The sequence below is a fragment of the Montipora capricornis genome, chromosome 3, assembly GCF_036669925.1.
Source record: "Montipora capricornis isolate CH-2021 chromosome 3, ASM3666992v2, whole genome shotgun sequence".
NCBI lineage: Eukaryota > Metazoa > Cnidaria > Anthozoa > Scleractinia > Acroporidae > Montipora > Montipora capricornis.
The window spans coordinates 3,212,801-3,231,302 of record NC_090885.1 but is presented as its reverse complement, the minus strand read 5'-3'; the positions used below and the strand labels follow the sequence as shown (position 1 = coordinate 3,231,302).

The following is an 18,502-nucleotide window of genomic DNA, read 5'->3' as shown; positions in this document are numbered from 1 at the left end:
ATTCGCTTTTTTTAGTCATTACAGAAAGCCAGTAACACCCCAAGACTGAATACTACCACTTGGTGTAATCATACTAACTATGGTGTAATGCGATGGTGAGCTTTAAGATGAATATAAATTTGTATTTGGTTTTAATAATAGTAACTAATTTATTAAGAAATGATCAACAATTACATGATTTTACAAAAAATGCAACGAAAATTACAATAATATAGATAAATGAAAGATAAAAGTTCCGTCCTTTAAAACCATATAATTATCACAAATTAAACAAAAATATATAAAAACGGTTGAAATTTTATCAAAAACTATGAAAAGGTAAAAGAGCTAATTAATTATATTAAATCTCAAATTGTATACTGTGTACTGTAATAAAAGTGCTAATTTACATCACTGAATATCTTCTATGAAATTGTTCAAATTAAAGTCATCTTAAGTTCTTTGCTTTATCTAAATGGGCTCTTGATCCTTTAACATATATGTTTGTAGATCTTAAAATTTCAAAACTTCAACGTGTTCTCAACCATGTCATAGTGGATGCATATTCATCTCCGTTTTGAGGCGTGAGTTTGTTTGCTAGATTCTCTGGGAAAAGTTTGCTTTCCCCATACCCATACCTCCATTTGTGCCGAAAACCGTTGGTGAAAAGGTACCCATCTAAACTCGACTCGAGCATACCCGAAAAGAAAATAGATGGACCCAGATAGGTATCCAACGTATGAACTTTCGATTAGTAATGCGAATGTTCCAACTTGCACAAAGCTATGGGAAAGTGGAAGCTTGGTGAAGTGCACCCTGCATACCACTAAACTAAAATGTCAAAAGAAGCTTTTCTCCCCGTCGTTGTAGAGGAGATAGGGAATATGCCATCGTTGATGTCACCTGGCCTTTAGTAATTGCATAGCTCTCACGAAGTTTCCTGGATAGTCCGAATGGGCAATAGGTAAGAGGTTGGTGACAGAGTGGACTAATGTAAGAAGCCTTCAGATTTTTTTGGCGAGAATGCCCGAGCGATCGATTTATAGAAAACTGCACTTGATTGTTAGCTGTGTGGATAAGAGCAGGCAAGAGATATTAAATTTTTTTAATCCTTCGCTTTGATTCCTTAATTCACAGAAGGGTGAAGCAGAAGATAATCAAACCGAGCTGTTTTTGGCAAGTGTTCTTATAAAACGGAGGCCGGTACTCTCAGATCGGGATCGCGGAAAAAAGGAAGGAAAACTGGAGAGAGGGCGGTCACGGGATTCAACCAATCTTTTGGTGTCGATTTCCGCTCTCTTTCCAGTCCGGTTTTCTATGTCAGGCGAGCCTCAAAAACATGCTTTGAATAATATATCAAACACGGAAAGGAGTGTTTCATCGGATATCCAAACACCGAGAAGCGAGTTGAAAAACGAGGCCGAAGGCCGAGTTTTTTAACCGATTTCGAAATTTTGCCATCATCATTTGAATGCTAGCTGGACTTCAAATGCGATGTTACTTTTTCTGTTATACCTGAGAGCCAATTTCAAGCAAGGAGGAAGTGATTTCCTGTCTGTGATACTGACGGATATTAACCCCTGATCAAATTATGAAAACATACTAGACAAGATTGAATTTATCCAAGTTAGATTTATCCAAGTTCTATCTAGATAGATAGATAGATAGATAGATAGAGCCAGGCAGTATTTCAGTAATGTAGCCGCTCTCGTACCCTGCTATTGTTTGGTATTGTAAGCAGCTTCTATTGCTTTTAATTAAGTCTGATTCATTATTGGTTTGGGTATCGAACCAATCACATTACACGTTATGAGAGCTGCTTCGTCAGAATATTGTTTCCCCAAAAGGGGTAATACGCTAGTGTGCGAGGAAACACATATCAGTGGGAAATACTTTTCACTGTGATAGAGGGCAGCTCAGTCTAATCATTTGCGTTCGAGAATTTCATTTTCACTTTCTTTTTTGGTCCTTTCACGTTTTAATTTGTACTGCTCCATCTTTTAAGAAAACACCTCAATGTACGGAGGGTGTGGAACGCCTACCAGGGATGATAATGCAGACTCCGGATAAAATGGGCCAATCTCCTTTATCGTGCCAACATTTTCTTTTTCCGGTTTTACAGAATTTTGCGAAACCCAGACGGGCGTCACATGCACATTCATAGAGCCAGCGAAAATTGCGTTGCTTTGGTTTATTGTAATATTGGGACTTTCAAGTTTTTATGCACAACATTGGCAACCTGGATGCAATACAGGCAATTAAGTATGTAGGTTTGTATGTATGCGCGCAACTTCAGTATTTGGCATGTATTGCTCATACCTTAAATTTAATGAACCTCGTCGTGTATCCGCGTGACAGAAATAAACAATTCGTGATGGCATTCCTGACAATTACTACAATCGATTGCTGCAAAATGTGAACGGAAATTGTGCGCGAGTAGGATATGAAATCAATGGGACGGTATTTTCCGGTTGTTCCAGAACTCTGAAGTTTCGAACCCCTTCGCGAGGTATTCCCAAAATTTCCGAAGGTTTTTTCCGACATATTTCCGTTCCATTCGATTCCTTTCCGGTTATTTTGAAACTTGGTCGATGGAAATGGAGTCCATCGGGGTGGGGGCCAGCATTCTGCAGTCTGTTTTAATAACCACCCCAGCGTACTAAAAGGGGAGGGTTGGCAACGCTAAATTGGGACCCTTTTGTGGTAGTGTACTGTAAGTGCTTTCATGTCGCAAATTTTGTTGCGGATGGCAAAATATTTTATTCGACCGTCCTGAAAACTGTGTATCAATATTTGTTTACTTTTACATATTGCAGACTAAAAAAATCTGTACCTTGCTTGGTTCGCAATTTTGAGCGTTAAATTTTTGAAGTCACCCATTAACCCCGCCTGACAGGGGCTTAACTTCAGTGAATTTTTGTATTAGAAAGCTGTCAGACGCTCAGAGTGCACGCTTAAACTTGTGGTGAAAAAGAAGTTGTGAGGGAACTTGAAAATGATCAACATGTCAACCTTGAAGCCAATTTTTCTCGGTTCCCTTTTATTTTCTTCAATCTTTCCGGGTTTAGTATTTTTTTAGTAACCACACATCTTCTCAGGGGGCTGTTTACCTAAGAAATTTACCAATGAACGAAATGATATATGAAATGAATCATATCATACATTGAACTGCGGATATGAGATCAAGCGAAGCTATGATCCTCGCAGTTATGAACGCAATTTTAGCAATTGCGTAGAAAAGCCTGAAAAATTCAGGACTTCAACGGGGCTTCAAACCGTGACCTCGCGATACCCGCTATGAAGCCACTGACGTTTGCACTATTGGCACTATAATCATATACGGTACCAAAGCAATATCGTGTACTATTAGAGCTACATATTACGCAAAGACAACTTGAATCTCCTGGAAGACAAAACGTAGCTCAGTCGACAATAGGAAATAACGGGCTGAGTTACTTCACTACCACATGTACGCAATGCGTGCCTTTTTTTTTTTTCTCCGTGGTTGACCTGTTGACTGGTGTCCTTTCCACCGGTGTTTCGACCTGCAGTTTCGTTTTTCAGGACGTGAGGTAATTTTCGAGACCTGTTCATCTCTTTTACAGGCGACGTACAATCGCTTGTTTTGTCTATTGTAGTCTCAATTTATTGTTGATTTTGGTCGTCTGCCTTTTATTCCCGCTATTTTTTATCAATAGCTGTATCTACCTAAAATCTGGAATGAAGCCCATTTCTCTTTAGACGTGACGCATTTGGTAAAAATCGATTGGCAATTGTGGGGAAGCTAAGCTTATCTACATTTTATACCAAAGAGAAGGGCTTCCTCGAAGGCGCGATGAGATATGTGTTTTGTGGTACGCTTGTTCACTCCACTTCTGAGACTATGATGGACGTATGTCACGATGGGATTATGGGGGTTGATAATGATGGAAAGGTAACAATAACTGTGAAACAACATGTTTTGTGGTTAACATCACAAATTTTGTCTTTAAATATAAGTGAACAGCTGCTTCATTCTCTTGGACATTATATTAGTCTGCATGAGGTGCAAGTTGGTTCAATGACTGAGCCCGGGTGGGGGATGAAGGGGGGGGGGGGGGGGGTGGGTTTTTGGGTGGGTACTTCCTATTAATGGACTAATGGGGATGTGCTGCTGGATGGGGTTGCACTTTCACAACTGGAATGACTGTAATGGGGAATCATTTTCAACAGAGTTCCCAGCAGAGTGAGTAGAATGGGGTCGCAAATTGTCCGGATATTGGGGGTAAGAAAATTATGGTTAGTGGGATTTGAAATGGAAAGATTCGCAGTAAGAAAAGTTGTTTCGGAAAGAACAGTGGCATTGGTGACTATAATGTCTATAATTGGCCATAAAATAGACTAAAGGGATAGGGGTCTGAGAGACCAGTAGCACATACCCAGTGAAAATTGACTCAAGTACCCCCCCCCCCCTCTCCTTCCAGACACCTCTCTATTATGGACAGTTTCCTGTGTTCTGAAAAAATTCTCACACATTTTCTTTAAAGAACCTCCATAATACGGACCCTCTCTAAGACAGACAACAGACACTGAATCTCGCACCCAGAGAGCAAAGTCATATAAACTCAACCTCTTTAGTTTGGACACTCCCATGATCTGGTGTTGGCTTATAGTTTTGTGAATGAGTTTGTGATTATGCAAACAGCAATACTTTATTTACTCATCTTCAACTGGGGTTTTGAAAATGAAAATAAAACACCATGATAAAATTTAAAACAAGAGAAAATGTAGCCCTACAAAACTATTGTACCAGTAGCCGATTCAATGAAATGTATGTGAAACATTAATTTTTCTATGATCACGTACAGAAACAATTATTACGAATTAAAGGCAACCTATATCGTCGATATAATACATACATCGTTCAGTCACTTCATTACCCTTAGCTAGTTATGGCTTGCTGCACTTGTAAACTACAGAAAAACGTTTTTCAGAACCATACTTTTAGCATTACTTTTTCAGGTGCAGCATTGCATTGTAGTCCCTTTTGTTTCAAATCAATGATTCGTATAAAGTATGTACTGTAATATGTCTTAATAGTGTATATAAGTCAGTTTAGGTACACTGGGCCTATTTTTAGGTACTTAACACTTAAAACTGTCAGTGGAGTCTTAAAAATGATGACATCATGGTGACCTCTGTAATATAGACACCTAGCTCTCTAATATGGACACTAAATTGGTCTGTCCCTTTGGTGTCCGTATTAAAGAGGTCCAACTGTTTGACCTATACCAACCTATATTAATTGCCATTTATACAGGAATCTTCTTAAACACCTACAGAATTCCGAACAATGTCGCGCCCTGTCTTCAGGGGAATGTTTCCATATTTTAGATCACGCCTCTACGACTTTTCAACTCAAGATAAAAGAAGCTTTTCATATTGAAAGAGAACAACCTTCTCTTAATCAACAACTTAATCAACAACTGCAAATCTAAAACTATCCTTTTAATTCTCACATTGTCACGTTTTATGTACATTCCGTTGTTACTGGCATAATTAGCACTTTTCCCGTACTTATAAATTCAACTTAACGCTTTGTACGTTAATCAACTGAAGATGACAGAAGTTTCTGACGAAACATGTATTGCAATTTCAAAAGTTTTGTCGTTTTCTTTAAATTAAGAATGATTATTCTCAGACTGGTTCAATAACACTCACAAAATTTTACCTCTTTTTTTAATGGGCCATAATCACATGGGGGTTATGTTGGGTTCCGAGGAATTGAAAACTTTTGTTTTGCCCCACCGAAACTTGTATTGTTCCCAAACATTTCAACTCTATAGGCTCGGGGTACGAAATCTGTTGTTTATACCCAATATGGCTTCCTCGTGAATAAGGCCCATTCTCTTTTATACAGGTCAGCTATCAAACAATGGCATTGATGCCTGTTTGATTTCATGAAGTACCGAATAATAATAAATAAATAAAGTGAAATGAGATTTTGAATCTATCTGGACATATAGTTGTAATTATCGAGAATCTGAATGTTTTTATATTTACTTTGCAGATAGCTTTTATAGACAATGCTACCAACATTGATAAACTTGCACAGAAATATGGATTTGAATGTAAAAATGTGATATATCTCAAACCTGCAAGGTAAATTAATTATAATGATATTAGTCAGGAATCAATGGGTTAAAAGGATTTTATGTTTAAAACAGCTGTTGATGAACTTCTTTATGGTTGACACTTGGAGTATATTTGTATTGTGGCAACTGAACAATTAAGTTCAAATACACACAAGCTAGGTTTTTACCAATTAGCTATAAAGTCAAGTTTAATTTGCAACAGGATAACAGCACAAAATTGATGATCAAAGGGAAATTTGTGCATCCCAGGACATCTCTTTTGAGGGTTATCCCAGTTTTGTTTCCCTAGCTCAATAATTATTGAATAGTGACATTTTTATCTTTTGATAGACTTTTAACAACAAGTCTTATAAAGCTTGTATTTTATGATAGATATTTATTCTTAATTAGTCAATTATATATTGTCTTAATGTTTATAATTTGTCACCTAGTTTTCACTTTTTTAGGAGCATTTTCATTGAAGGGTTGTAATTAATTTAAGGCGATATGGAAATGGAATGGGCCACGAAGAAAAAGGAAAGGAACTTTATAAGAAAAAGGGAAAGTGAAGGAAAGGAAAGGAAAGGAACTTTATTTTAAGTGTCTAGTCCTTTTAGCGCCGTCCTGCTGAGAGCGCTAATTGGGCATCCTTAATTATTTGCTTCATTTAAACTTGAACAATTTTTAGAAGCCAAAGAGAGAGCAACAATTGACCTCTTCAGCTTGGATGATTTGATTTCCCATTTCAGACTATGTAATGTTACTCTAGAGAACAGTTTCTTTGAAATGTCTTATGCACATGCTTAATATGAAGGAATAATTTTAAATGAAAAAACAGAAGGGAAATTCCCTTGAGAACATCACATGGTCTGAAATGGGAAAACAAAATGTTCAAGCTTAAGAGGTCATAATATTGACAAGATGCCTGAAAAAAATCCAGTCTTGAGAACATTTACTTACAAGATTAGTATTAATTTTTTTTCAATTTTATTGTAGACAGTTTTTGATACCTGGCTTCATTGACACTCATATCCATGCTCCGCAGTATGTGTTTACTGGGACAGGATATGATTTACCTCTTCTTCAGTGGCTTGGAAAGTACACATTTCCTGCAGAATCAAAATTTGGAAGTCCAGAGTTTGCTGAGCATGCCTACAGGAAGGTTGTGGTAAGATGAGGGGTTTTCACATCATGCATGAGTTAAACACATTAAGTAAGTAAGTAAGTAAGTAAAGCCTTTATTTAAAGAGGGTAGCACTTAATAGCCAAAGGCTAATAAACTTGTGGCCCTCATTGTATCTAAAGTTATTAAATTCTCTATTTGAGCTCCCACTAGCCACCTGTGTTATTTACCCTCCTGATTTTCAAATATTTTCAATCTTTTTCCAGTGACAAAAAAACTTCAGCTGCATAAATTCCTTAACAGCAAAATGTCAGATATGGTTCGATCATGTTTTTGTAATAACCCCAGCCAATTTTCATGGAGTTTGAATGATCTTTGAATTCCTTTATTGGTGTCAGTTGACGCCAATAAACACTTGTTGAAAATGAATGGGTTAATTGGGACATTGGAACAGACAGAGAGGTTATTAACCCCTTTTAACTTTCTAGTGTCAGCACAAGTAAAGCATATTAGTGTATGGATACAAGAATCACATGGCTACATCCTGAGACATGCATTACCTAATTAGTTCATGAAATTTTACACTATACAGTGTAAAAGCTGGGATTAATCATAAACACCTTAAGTAATGGGTTAAAGCAATAACTGTTAATAGCTTGCATGCATAATATTGACTGTTTAGGCCAGACTGCTCAAGAATGGGACCACAACAGCATCCTACTTTGCTACTATTCACTACGAAGCGACACAGATCCTCTGTAATGTTGTGGGCAAGTAATCTAACATAATCCATTTTAGTTTAATTTGCATCAACTGCATAATAACTTCATTGATAACTGTTTAACCACTGAGGCTGTCAAAGAAGTTTATAAGTACACTGTAGGAGTGCAACATAGTGAAAGTTAAGAGCATAGAGAGCCTTTAAACAAATTAAAATACACTACATCCACGTCATTGTGCACATAATTATTAACTTTTGTGAGGCGTAAGAGGTAAAGAAAAAGGGTCTGAAACCAAAAATGCATTGCATATGTCATGCACTGACAGGATATCCGAGAGCACACCAAGACAACATGGCGGATCACTACAAACACGTTTTTATTCAATCTATGCATGCGCATGTGATTACTATTATAATTATATGGTAAACGCAAAGGGGGACCATAACATTTCCTCCACACAAAAATGACCTGTCCTTAGTCGATAACTGAGCCTAAAATACAATCTCAAAGAAACAAAGTAACTTAATCAACTAACACTGTCCGGTAACATACAGTCTCTAAGAAAAACAGAAAAACAGAAAAATAGTTCAGAGATCGAGTCTCTGTGGTGCCCTGCGCACTCTCGGAGGGTATTGCCGCTCGCGAACTGTAGAACTGACTGGGGCGCTTCAGGAGCTATAGGTGTGCGAACAGGAACCACCTCGGTTGATCTGGCTTGCCGGACTCTCTGGAACTGTACCAATCACATTGGGTGGACTACTCTGTTGGATATTTGGTGCTGGTGGTGTGCTGGCCACTTTGGGTTGGCTGACCTCAACAGTGTCAGTGTCAGTGACCTCAACTGCCGTAATGGCTTCAACTGGTCCATATGTCGATGCCAAATAATCCCTGGTGCTACTTTGATTTCGTACATCAGCGGACCTGTCTTGTTGACAATCAGCCCAGCATGCCACTTCCGATCCCCTCGATCATCTTGTGACATCACTGACAAAAGCTGTTTTGGACCCGAATTGACTGCAGGCAGAAAGTGATACTTTAGTCGAAAATACTACCCCCAATAACATTGTGCGCAGTTTTTAATAAAACAATATTATTATTCTACTGGGGCTTCCTGGATATAAAATGATTATAACCAACTCGGCGCTACACGCCTCACTGGTTATCTTTCACTTCATGTCCAGCATGCCCTTGTAGAATAGTAATAATGATTGGATTATTTCAGGAGTACCCAACGGAGCCGCTCTGCAAAATACCCGCTCTACAGGGCAGAATTGCGCTGGCTGGGAAATTGAACATTCGCTACTTAACTTGCTGGAAAGTCTTTATAACCACCACGCTTGCTGGGAAATTATGTTGCAACGCGGGGCCTGGCTAGATAAAAAAATCTCTAGTTTGTAGAGTTTGTTTTTCTCGTGGTAACCGTACTATAAAAGAATATATCTATCTTCGCAAGTTGAATAGTTCCTCATTTTCCAGGTATAGTAGAGCGAGCGAAACATGCAATTAATTGAGTGTGAAAATCAAGCCACGCGAGAAAGGTGAAACGCGATCTCGCGCCATTTTGCCAATACAATATCTTTTTTCCTAATTATTGACTGGGGTGTGTCATTTTTAAGTTATGCAATAAAGCAAGGCTTATCTCATGCTGTGAATCCCTGTGAAATAGTTTCAACACACATTTGAGCGCACAGCACCGCTGGCGGTTTCGTATTGTTTGCTCGGTTCGCTTTCGGTTTACATTTATCTTATTGTAGCTTGGAAGAAACCTCCTGCTTGTTTCGTTAGATTGTTAGGTTTTTTGTCTAGTTAGCGGCTACAGGCAACTGGTCGATTCTGTGAGTTCAGCCAAAAGTTAAGGTAAGCAAAATTGTTACGTTTTTTTTCTGATCTAGTCAGTTTAGGACACGCCTCTGGAAAATGTTTTTTTCAAAACAATTCTCTACCGATAGAAGACGCATAGTCTTTCCGTTGAATAATGCACAACATTAGCAGAACACATTCAAATCTCATTTCAAGTGGTTGTAATTGGCCAAGCTGGAATTTTCCGTTGGAACTATTTGACAATGGTCACAATTTTAATACTGCACATGTCTCATTTAGTGTAAGGTTTTGCTTCATAGGGGAGGAGAAGCTAAAAACATTGTTACGTTGTTTTAGGGGAAGAAATTCAAAACTAAGATTTGTTTAAATACACTCTCCCTTTAGATCCTGTAGATCGCGGCTTCTTTGGGCGGCGGGAAACGTCGTTCAATTGCGGTCATTTCGAAGGCGTTGAGCTAATGGCCAGATATCTTTTTAATCTTTGAAGATCGCATTCGGTAAGAGAATTTTATGTTTGTTCTTCTTAAGCGTACTAGACCCAATTTCCCATCAAAATCGAGAGTCCATTTTCACTGTTACTTTAGGTTAGAGCAACGTTTCGCCTTGAAATGTGGCATTTCAACGCTCACTGAGGTCTGAGCCGTGAATTGTATTTGACGGTAAATTTCGATCTCTGGCTTTCCTTTTTTTAAAGACGTATTAACTTTTTGCAGCGTCTTTTCCATTTGCATGTACCTAAGCATCTGTACGCTAAAATTATATTATTTCGTGGAAATTTTTCAGAGGGACTGCCTACCAAGATTTCCCCAGGTGAAAACTGAATAAAGTCGACTACATAAACATTGAAGTGTTTTTCTTGTCAATCATTTGTTGCCAATCAAGTAATAATTTTTTTACGCGTATGATGATGATAAGGCAAAGACAAATCCCTCATTGACCAATAGTGCAAAGTACAAATTGTCTCTAGTGTGTATGTAGGCTTAGGTAATAAAAATTGCCAGGGGGCAAATTTCGGTTTGCGTTTTGCCAAGACAATTCAAAGTTTGTCCGCGAGTATAGACAGGCTCTTTTTATTTTAAATTTCCTTATTGTTTACGCTTGCGTTACAAAAGGGAATAGTGCAGATATGGGAAACTACACTGAGCTAATAACAAACACAAAGGGCTGAAAAGGAATGGTGTCAGCTTTTATTAAGAACTTTTCATGAGCAGTCTAATCACTTTCTGAATAGACAAAACGTGTGTGAATAACAAGGCAAAGAAAGTTGCAAATATCAGGTTAACGAACTCTCATCTGACACGTTCCCCGGGAATTTCTCATTCAGTTTCATCCGAATACAATCCTCCATTTTCTGTCGGCGTGGTACACTGTTCGTTGGGAATCACGTGCGCCGGCAGTAAAGGTCGCGTAGGTGTTAAATACAATAACCCATTTATTTCCTGTTTATTGAATAAATGTATTGTTGCGTCTAAAGTAGGTCATCACTGGGTCATTATGTCTTGAGTTTCAACCCAGTGACCTTCTTTTATTTCCTTGATCGACCTCTGTTTCAAGCTTATAAACAAAAATACCAAAGCGAATTAGGAAAAAGAGAACGTGTGAAAACCTTATTTAGAACTGATTTAAAATTAAGGTTCTTTGCCTGCAATGTGATTTTAAACTAAACAAAACCTTTTTTGCGAGACGTAGGAGAAGATGTTTATGGGAGAGGTTGCTTGACAAATTTTGAGAGTTCCTTTTTAATTTTCTGTGTTAAAAAGAAAACAGTTTATGACAGCGCAATTCAATACTAGGCCCTTGTGGTCCTTATTGAAAAATCTGACTATTTTCATACGTTCCATTCTACAGGTTTCAAATATCTTGGCAGAACTTTAAGATGCCTCAACCAGTCTTTGCAATAACACTACCGGATTACGTTTGTACGAAGCAATGTGCACATCACTTTTGACTCATGAAATCTACATTTTGCTGATTGGTGTCACCGTGTGGTGTTAAAGTCAAACGGTCGAGTTTTATTTGGTGCCATTGCAATTAAAGCTTAACTTGAAACTGTTGAAGTCAAATCTAATAAATCTGTAATAAGAAAGTCGCGGTAAACTTTTCCCTGATCTTAAACTTTGCACCAGTTCTGGTGTGAAACTTTTGCGGTGATTGTCTAACCAACTACGACCATGGCTTTTGCTGTGAAACTTTGCACCAGTTCTGGTGTGAAACTTTTGCGGTGATTGTCTGACCACATACGACCACGGCTTTTGCTGTGAAACTTTGCACCAGTTCTGGTGTGAAACTTTTGCGGTGATTGTCTAACCAACTACGACCATGGCTTTTGCTGTGAAACTTTGCACCAGTTCTGGTGTGAAACTTTTGCGGTGATTGTCTGACCACATACGACCATGGCTTTTGCTGTAAAACTTTGCACCAGTTCTGGTGTGAAACTTTTGCGGTGATTGTCTGACCACATACGACCATGGCTTTTGCTGTGAAACTTTGCACCAGTTCTGGTGTGAAACTTTTGCGGTGATTGTCTGACCAACTATGACCATGGCTTTTGCTGTGAAACTTTGCACCAGTTCTGGTGTGAAACTTTTGCGGTGATTGTCTGACCACATACGACCATGGCTTTTGCTGTGAAACTTTGCACCAGTTCTGGTGTGAAACTTTTGCGGTGATTGTCTGACCACGTACGACCATGGCTTTTGCTGTGAAACTTTGCACCAGTTCTGGTGTGAGACTTTTGCGGTGATTGTCTGACCACATACGACCATGGCTTTTGCTGTGAAACTTTGCACCAGTTCTGGTGTGAAACTTTTGCGGTGATCGTCTGACCACATACGACCACGGCTTTTGCTGTGAAACTTTGCACCAGTTCTGGTGTGAAACTTTTGCGGTGATTGTCTAACCTACGACCATGGCTTTTGCTGTGAAACTTTGCACCAGTTCTGGTGTGAAACTTTTGCGGTGATTGTCTGACCAACTATGACCATGGCTTTTGCTGTGAAACTTTGCACCAGTTCTGGTGTGAAACCTTATCGGTGATTGTCTGACCAACTATGACCATGGCTTTTGCTGTGAAACTTTGCACCAGTTCTGGTGTGAAACGTTTGCGGTGATTGTCTAACCTACGACCATGGCTTTTGCTGTAAAACTTTGCATTAGTTTTGGTGTAAAACTTTTGCGGTGATAGTCTGACCACTTATGACCATGGCTTTTGCTGTGAAACTTTGCACCAGTTCTGGTGTGAGACTTTTGCGGTGATTGTCTGACCAAGTATGACCATGGCTTTTGCTGTGAAACTTTGCACCAGTTCTAGTGTGAAACTTTTGCGGTGATTGTCTGACCACATACGACCACGGCTTTTGCTGTGAAACTTTGCACCAGTTCTGGTGTGAAACTTTTGCGGTGATTGTCTAACCTACGACCATGGCTTTTGCTGTGAAACTTTGCACCAGTTCTGGTGTGAAACTTTTGCGGTGATTGTCTGACCACGTACGACCATGGCTTTTGCTGTGAAACTTTGCACCAGTTCTGGTGTGAAACTTTTGCGGTGATTGTCTGACCACATACGACCATGGCTTTTGCTGTGAAACTTTGCACCAGTTCTGGTGTGAAACTTTTGCGGTGATCGTCTGACCACATACGACCACGGCTTTTGCTGTGAAACTTTGCACCAGTTCTGGTGTGAAACTTTTGCGGTGATTGTCTAACCTACGACCATGGCTTTTGCTGTGAAACTTTGCACCAGTTCTGGTGTGAAACTTTTGCGGTGATTGTCTGACCAACTATGACCATGGCTTTTGCTGTGAAACTTTGCACCAGTTCTGGTGTGAAACTTTTGCGGTGATTGTCTGACCAACTATGACCATGGCTTTTGCTGTGAAACTTTGCACCAGTTCTGGTGTGAAACTTTTGCGGTGATTGTCTAACCTACGACCATGGCTTTTGCTGTGAAACTTTGCACCAGTTCTGGTGTGAAACTTTTGCGGTGATTGTCTGACCAACTATGACCATGGCTTTTGCTGTGAAACTTTGCACCAGTTCTGGTGTGAAACTTTTGCGGTGATTGTCTAACCTACGACCATGGCTTTTGCTGTGAAACTTTGCACCAGTTCTGGTGTGAAACTTTTGAGGGAATGGTTTCCAGTTGATTGAAACAGCAAGATTAATGCATTGACTTTGCAGGTCGCATTTCACTTAAATGCCGAATTGTTATAGTGCACCACCAAGGAGAAAAAGAAATATACTCTCATTTGACTCTGTGTTCATTGCGTTGTTATTTGTTTACGTGTCATATTGATCGCCCTGCAACTACTTCCGAAGTTCACATTTTAGCGAGGACCTCTATTTCAAGAAACTGTGAGTACAGCTTATTATTATTATAATTATGCAGCAGTAAAAACTATCTGTATGCTATACAGTTAAAAGGAACACAGGGCGCCAAGGCGTGGCCTGTGCTCCGGCTAGTGAAACTAGAGTTAAAAGGTAGTGTACAATTAAAAAGTAAGGTTAAAATATGTATATGTATATATATATAATAAACTAAACCAATTTATGCTAAAATATGCTAAATGTTCAAAGTTCTAGAGCAGGAGACAAACCAAAGCACGGGTAAGATAATGTCTAATGTATCGCAACCTTAAAAGTACGTGCAATGTTCAGTGTGGCGGATAGGCATGCCCTTTGCATCTTCTTGAGGACGTCTCTGTGACGCCTCCCAACTAACTCCTTCACCGCTACCTCCACGTCTGTCGACCAGCCCCCAAGTACGTCCACAATGATGTTGTACTGTGAAATCTCGTACCCGGGGTACTTTTATTATTATTATTATTATTATTATTATTATTATTATTATTATTATTATTATTATTATTATTACTATTATTGTTGTTATTATTATTAATATTATTAATATTTATTATTATTAATTTTCATTTATTATTGAATTATATATTACTATTGATGTTTATAGTACCTTCGACAATTATGTATTGAAACCTTGCTGGCTGGCTCATAACGTACGCCAACGCTCGCTGGCAAACTCCAAAGTCCCTTATGCGCTGGCTGGCAATATGTGTCGTTTCGCATTTTAAAATATGCTGGCTGGTTAAAAGCTGTCTCACACGATGGCTGGCTGGGAGTTTTATTTCCTGAAACTCTTGCTCGCTGGCAGTGAAGAGCGGGTATTTTTTTCCCAGGAAAGTTAAATATTAACGAAGATTGACGTAGAAACATTCTAATAGTGGTTACAACATTATATGAACAATTTTGTCAAAAATGGTCGTTGGGTACTCCTGTTATTTGTTAAATATACTGAGATGCAGTGTAGCTGTGAAGTTTAATTTCTATAATTTTTTGAGATACATCATTATTTTGAGAGTTTTACAGTTGCCCCATTTCCTAGTTTTTACTGACATTAACTTCATAAATTTTATTGACCATCAGATAGTGATCGAGTATATTATTGTCCCCTCGTCATTTCACTATTATTAGTGTGGGGGTTATGAATTTTAGCAATTCACTCAAGTTCTGTAATATGAGACAGTACAGTAACTATAACAGTTTATTATCGCTAGCCAAGCAAACCAGACATTCTGATACAAATTAAGCAGAAAAATACAGGCCAGCTTTGTTGCTCTTATCAGTTCGGCCACTTCGTGCACATGCTACCATGTTTTGATTGTATGTTTTCTTTTTTAGGTACAAGTCACTCCTTTAATTAGTTTCTCCCACCCTTCCCTGCCCGTTTTTTTTTTTTTTTTTTTTTTTTTTTTTGAATACCGGTACATCTGGACTGCATGTGTTGGTGCACACTATACCACATTTTGCAGGCTCACATTAGAACTTACCATTTACAGACACATGTCGCAGGGTGTGTCACTGCCACCCCATGCCAATAAATATTATTGTCCAGGGTGTGCTGTTGCCTCCCTCATTTGTTGCATTGTTCAGAGTGTGTCACTGCCACCTTCATTAGTTGCATCACGGGGTATGTTGCTGCTATCCCCATACAGGCACTCGCAGGGTGTGTTGCTGCCAACCTGCTCCATTGACCGTTATTGCTCAGGGTGACTGTGTAACTGTTCCTGCCACCCTCATTTGTCATGTTGCTGCCATTCCTTCCTTGCTCTGGGGTGCACCCAATATTAAACTGTAGTCCCTTTTATACTGTCTGTGTAGGCCTATTTTCTCATCACTACATAATGCTTTAGATAAAGCGATGAAGTTCTTAATCCTATTAATACAACCAGTGCAGCAAACAATTTATAACTTTTTCTCTTTTGATTTAGCGGAATTTGGTCAAAGAGGTTACATAGGTAAAGTCAGCATGGATCAAAACAGTCCCGATTATTACATTGAAACAACAAAGCAAGCCATTGAGGATGCTGAAAGGTGTTTTTATTTAGATGAAAAAAGAGTTTTGTAGAAGAGGTTTATATCCTCTCTCCTTGTGCGCATCCTATTTTTCCTCCCTTAACCAAAAGTATGAAAATCTTCTTCCTGGTCTTTCTTTACCACATCAGAGGTTTCAATCAAATTTGAAGTTGGTTTGAGTAGAGATGGCTGGTTTGATTCATCTAAGAGTGACTGACTGTTATGACATTTGTTGTCAAAATAGGGAGCTTACGCAAGGACAACAACAAGAACGGCTACGAGAATGCCACAAAACAATAGGATTAATACTGAATGAAAGCAAAGGCTCTGCACACCCTGCATGTGCGTTTTACTTTTGTGTACATTACTATGCCATCTTCGTCCTGACAATGACATGAATTGACCAAATTTGAGGTTGTGAAGAGAACATGAGAACCTGAGGAAACATTTTTAATTTTCACCCCATACAATTGCAAACATAACGTTCATGCCAATGTTATTCCTTCAATGTTGATGCACACTTTTCATTCCGAACAACTTAATTGGAGTTCTCACGAAATTCTTAGAATAACGGGAAATGATATTTTTAGGCATCGTCGTCGTCGTCCTTGCATAAGCTCCCTAAGGACTTTTAATCTTAGTGCTCAGCTTTAGGGAATCTGTCCTAATTACTTCAATTTAGGAAAAAAAGGGTCACCTTTTTCCTACTTCTCTGAGTGAAGCAGCTGGTGCAAGCTTTTAGTCAGCTGTCAGTGAAGTAATCCAAATGAAACCTCTGGCTTATGATTTAGCACCACCTAAATGCAGGCTAAGTTCTTTTACTTTTTGTTTGATTTAATGTTCATTCATTAAAATATAGTATGGTTATTGGTATATTTTAGCTCATAAAACACTCAGTCTGTTTAATTCTGACATTGACTGAAAACAAGGCTAAGAAGTATTCTTTGATCACCCAATGATAATGTCTTGGCTTGATAAACTGGGTATTATCATCATGGTACTTTTTATTGCTTCCTAAACTCAGCCCCGGGCCCTGAGTTAAGAGAGAATTATGGATTAATAATTAATACATTACCGGGTACCGCTCAAAAGTAAGTTACAATCATTATGTACCTGTATTTTTCAACACTGTATTGTACCAAAAAATTCTTGTTGGTAAGTTATTAGTTGCATCTAAAATCTTGAATATTGTTAATATTGTTGAGTTTTTGCACTGCTATAGGTTTGTGAAGCATGTTTTGGAACTTCAGGTGCAGTATAAGTTATTAATTATTTTTAAAAGAGGTTGGCTCAGCTCTCTTAGTCGTTTGTGTCTTTTTGCTGTTTGTCGTAAGTTTAGACAATGCCATATGTCAAAATTGGTCAGTGATATGATGTAAAGTACAGTATTTTCCTTTTCATTCAATAGAATCCAATGATCACTCCTGTGGTGACCCCAAGATTTGTGATTTCTTGTACCTCAGAACTGATGAAGCAGTTAGGACATGTTTCTGAGAAATATAATGTTCCTATCCAGGTTTGGCTGAAATTTCAAATATCATTTTTTAATAAATCTACATTGTCACAATCAGTTATAAAATTTGTAGTCAAATTTGTAGCACTTGCTGTCATTGCTATTTAACCACCATGATCAAAGAAAATATTGTTTCTGGGTATTATCACTTTTGTACATTAAAAAGAATCTTTTATTTGAAAAGCCTTGTTGGGCATATTGAATGGTCAAATTAAAGAACACTTGGTAGCATCAACTCAGTTGATAAAGTAGAATGATACATGCATGTATATGCACTGTGCTAGTTTCTCTCAAAATTATAAGCTCATTGAGAGGTCAATAAGAGATCCCCTTGTACGCAACAGCATAATATGCAGTCATGTACAAGGGGATCTTTTATTGACAAGTGAAAATCGTTGACTAAGGCGAGATTTAAATCCTTAGATCAGTCACTCTTTTTAAGCTTCTTTTTGTTATTACCATCTCCCCCCCCCCCCTCCCCCCAATAATCAATAATTTGATAATTTAATATGTAAATAATTTATACACGGTAGCATTGTCGCTAATCTGAAATGATACATTTTGTTTTCAGACTCACATAAATGAGACAAAAAATGAAATAATCTTGGTAAAAAATAGCTTCCCAGATGATTCTTACACTGCAGTCTATGATAAACACAATTTGCTTAATAGTAAGGTAGGTGCAAGACTTGGAATGTTATAGCAAAACAAATGTAATTACTTTTTAGATGTACATTGTACCTAAATCTTGTGATAAATTTTGATTACCATATACCTGTGTCTGAAACAGTATATGTCCTTTCACTAATTCTCCCCCCCCCCCTTTTGCCCATGTTAATTTAAAACTTCTACCAAAGGGTGT

General features: G+C 38.3%; 1 protein-coding gene across 2 annotated transcripts in view; it reads left to right on the top strand.

The window, feature by feature from the left end:
* Window positions 1-3,412: 3,412 nt before the first annotated feature.
* The window catches only part of LOC138041937 (guanine deaminase-like), a 25,617-nt gene continuing 10,527 nt past the window's right edge, over window positions 3,413-18,502 (top strand). For both annotated transcript variants that reach the window (XM_068887632.1, XM_068887633.1), the window contains exons 1-9: window positions 3,413-3,551; window positions 3,678-3,913; window positions 6,029-6,120; window positions 7,089-7,260; window positions 7,898-7,985; window positions 16,043-16,145; window positions 17,350-17,377; window positions 17,536-17,643; window positions 18,212-18,316. In XM_068887632.1, the coding sequence (XP_068743733.1) occupies window positions 3,815-3,913; window positions 6,029-6,120; window positions 7,089-7,260; window positions 7,898-7,985; window positions 16,043-16,145; window positions 17,350-17,377; window positions 17,536-17,643; window positions 18,212-18,316 (795 nt within the window). In that variant the 5' untranslated portion in view covers window positions 3,413-3,551; window positions 3,678-3,814. The remainder of the gene's footprint in view (window positions 3,552-3,677; window positions 3,914-6,028; window positions 6,121-7,088; window positions 7,261-7,897; window positions 7,986-16,042; window positions 16,146-17,349; window positions 17,378-17,535; window positions 17,644-18,211; window positions 18,317-18,502) is intronic.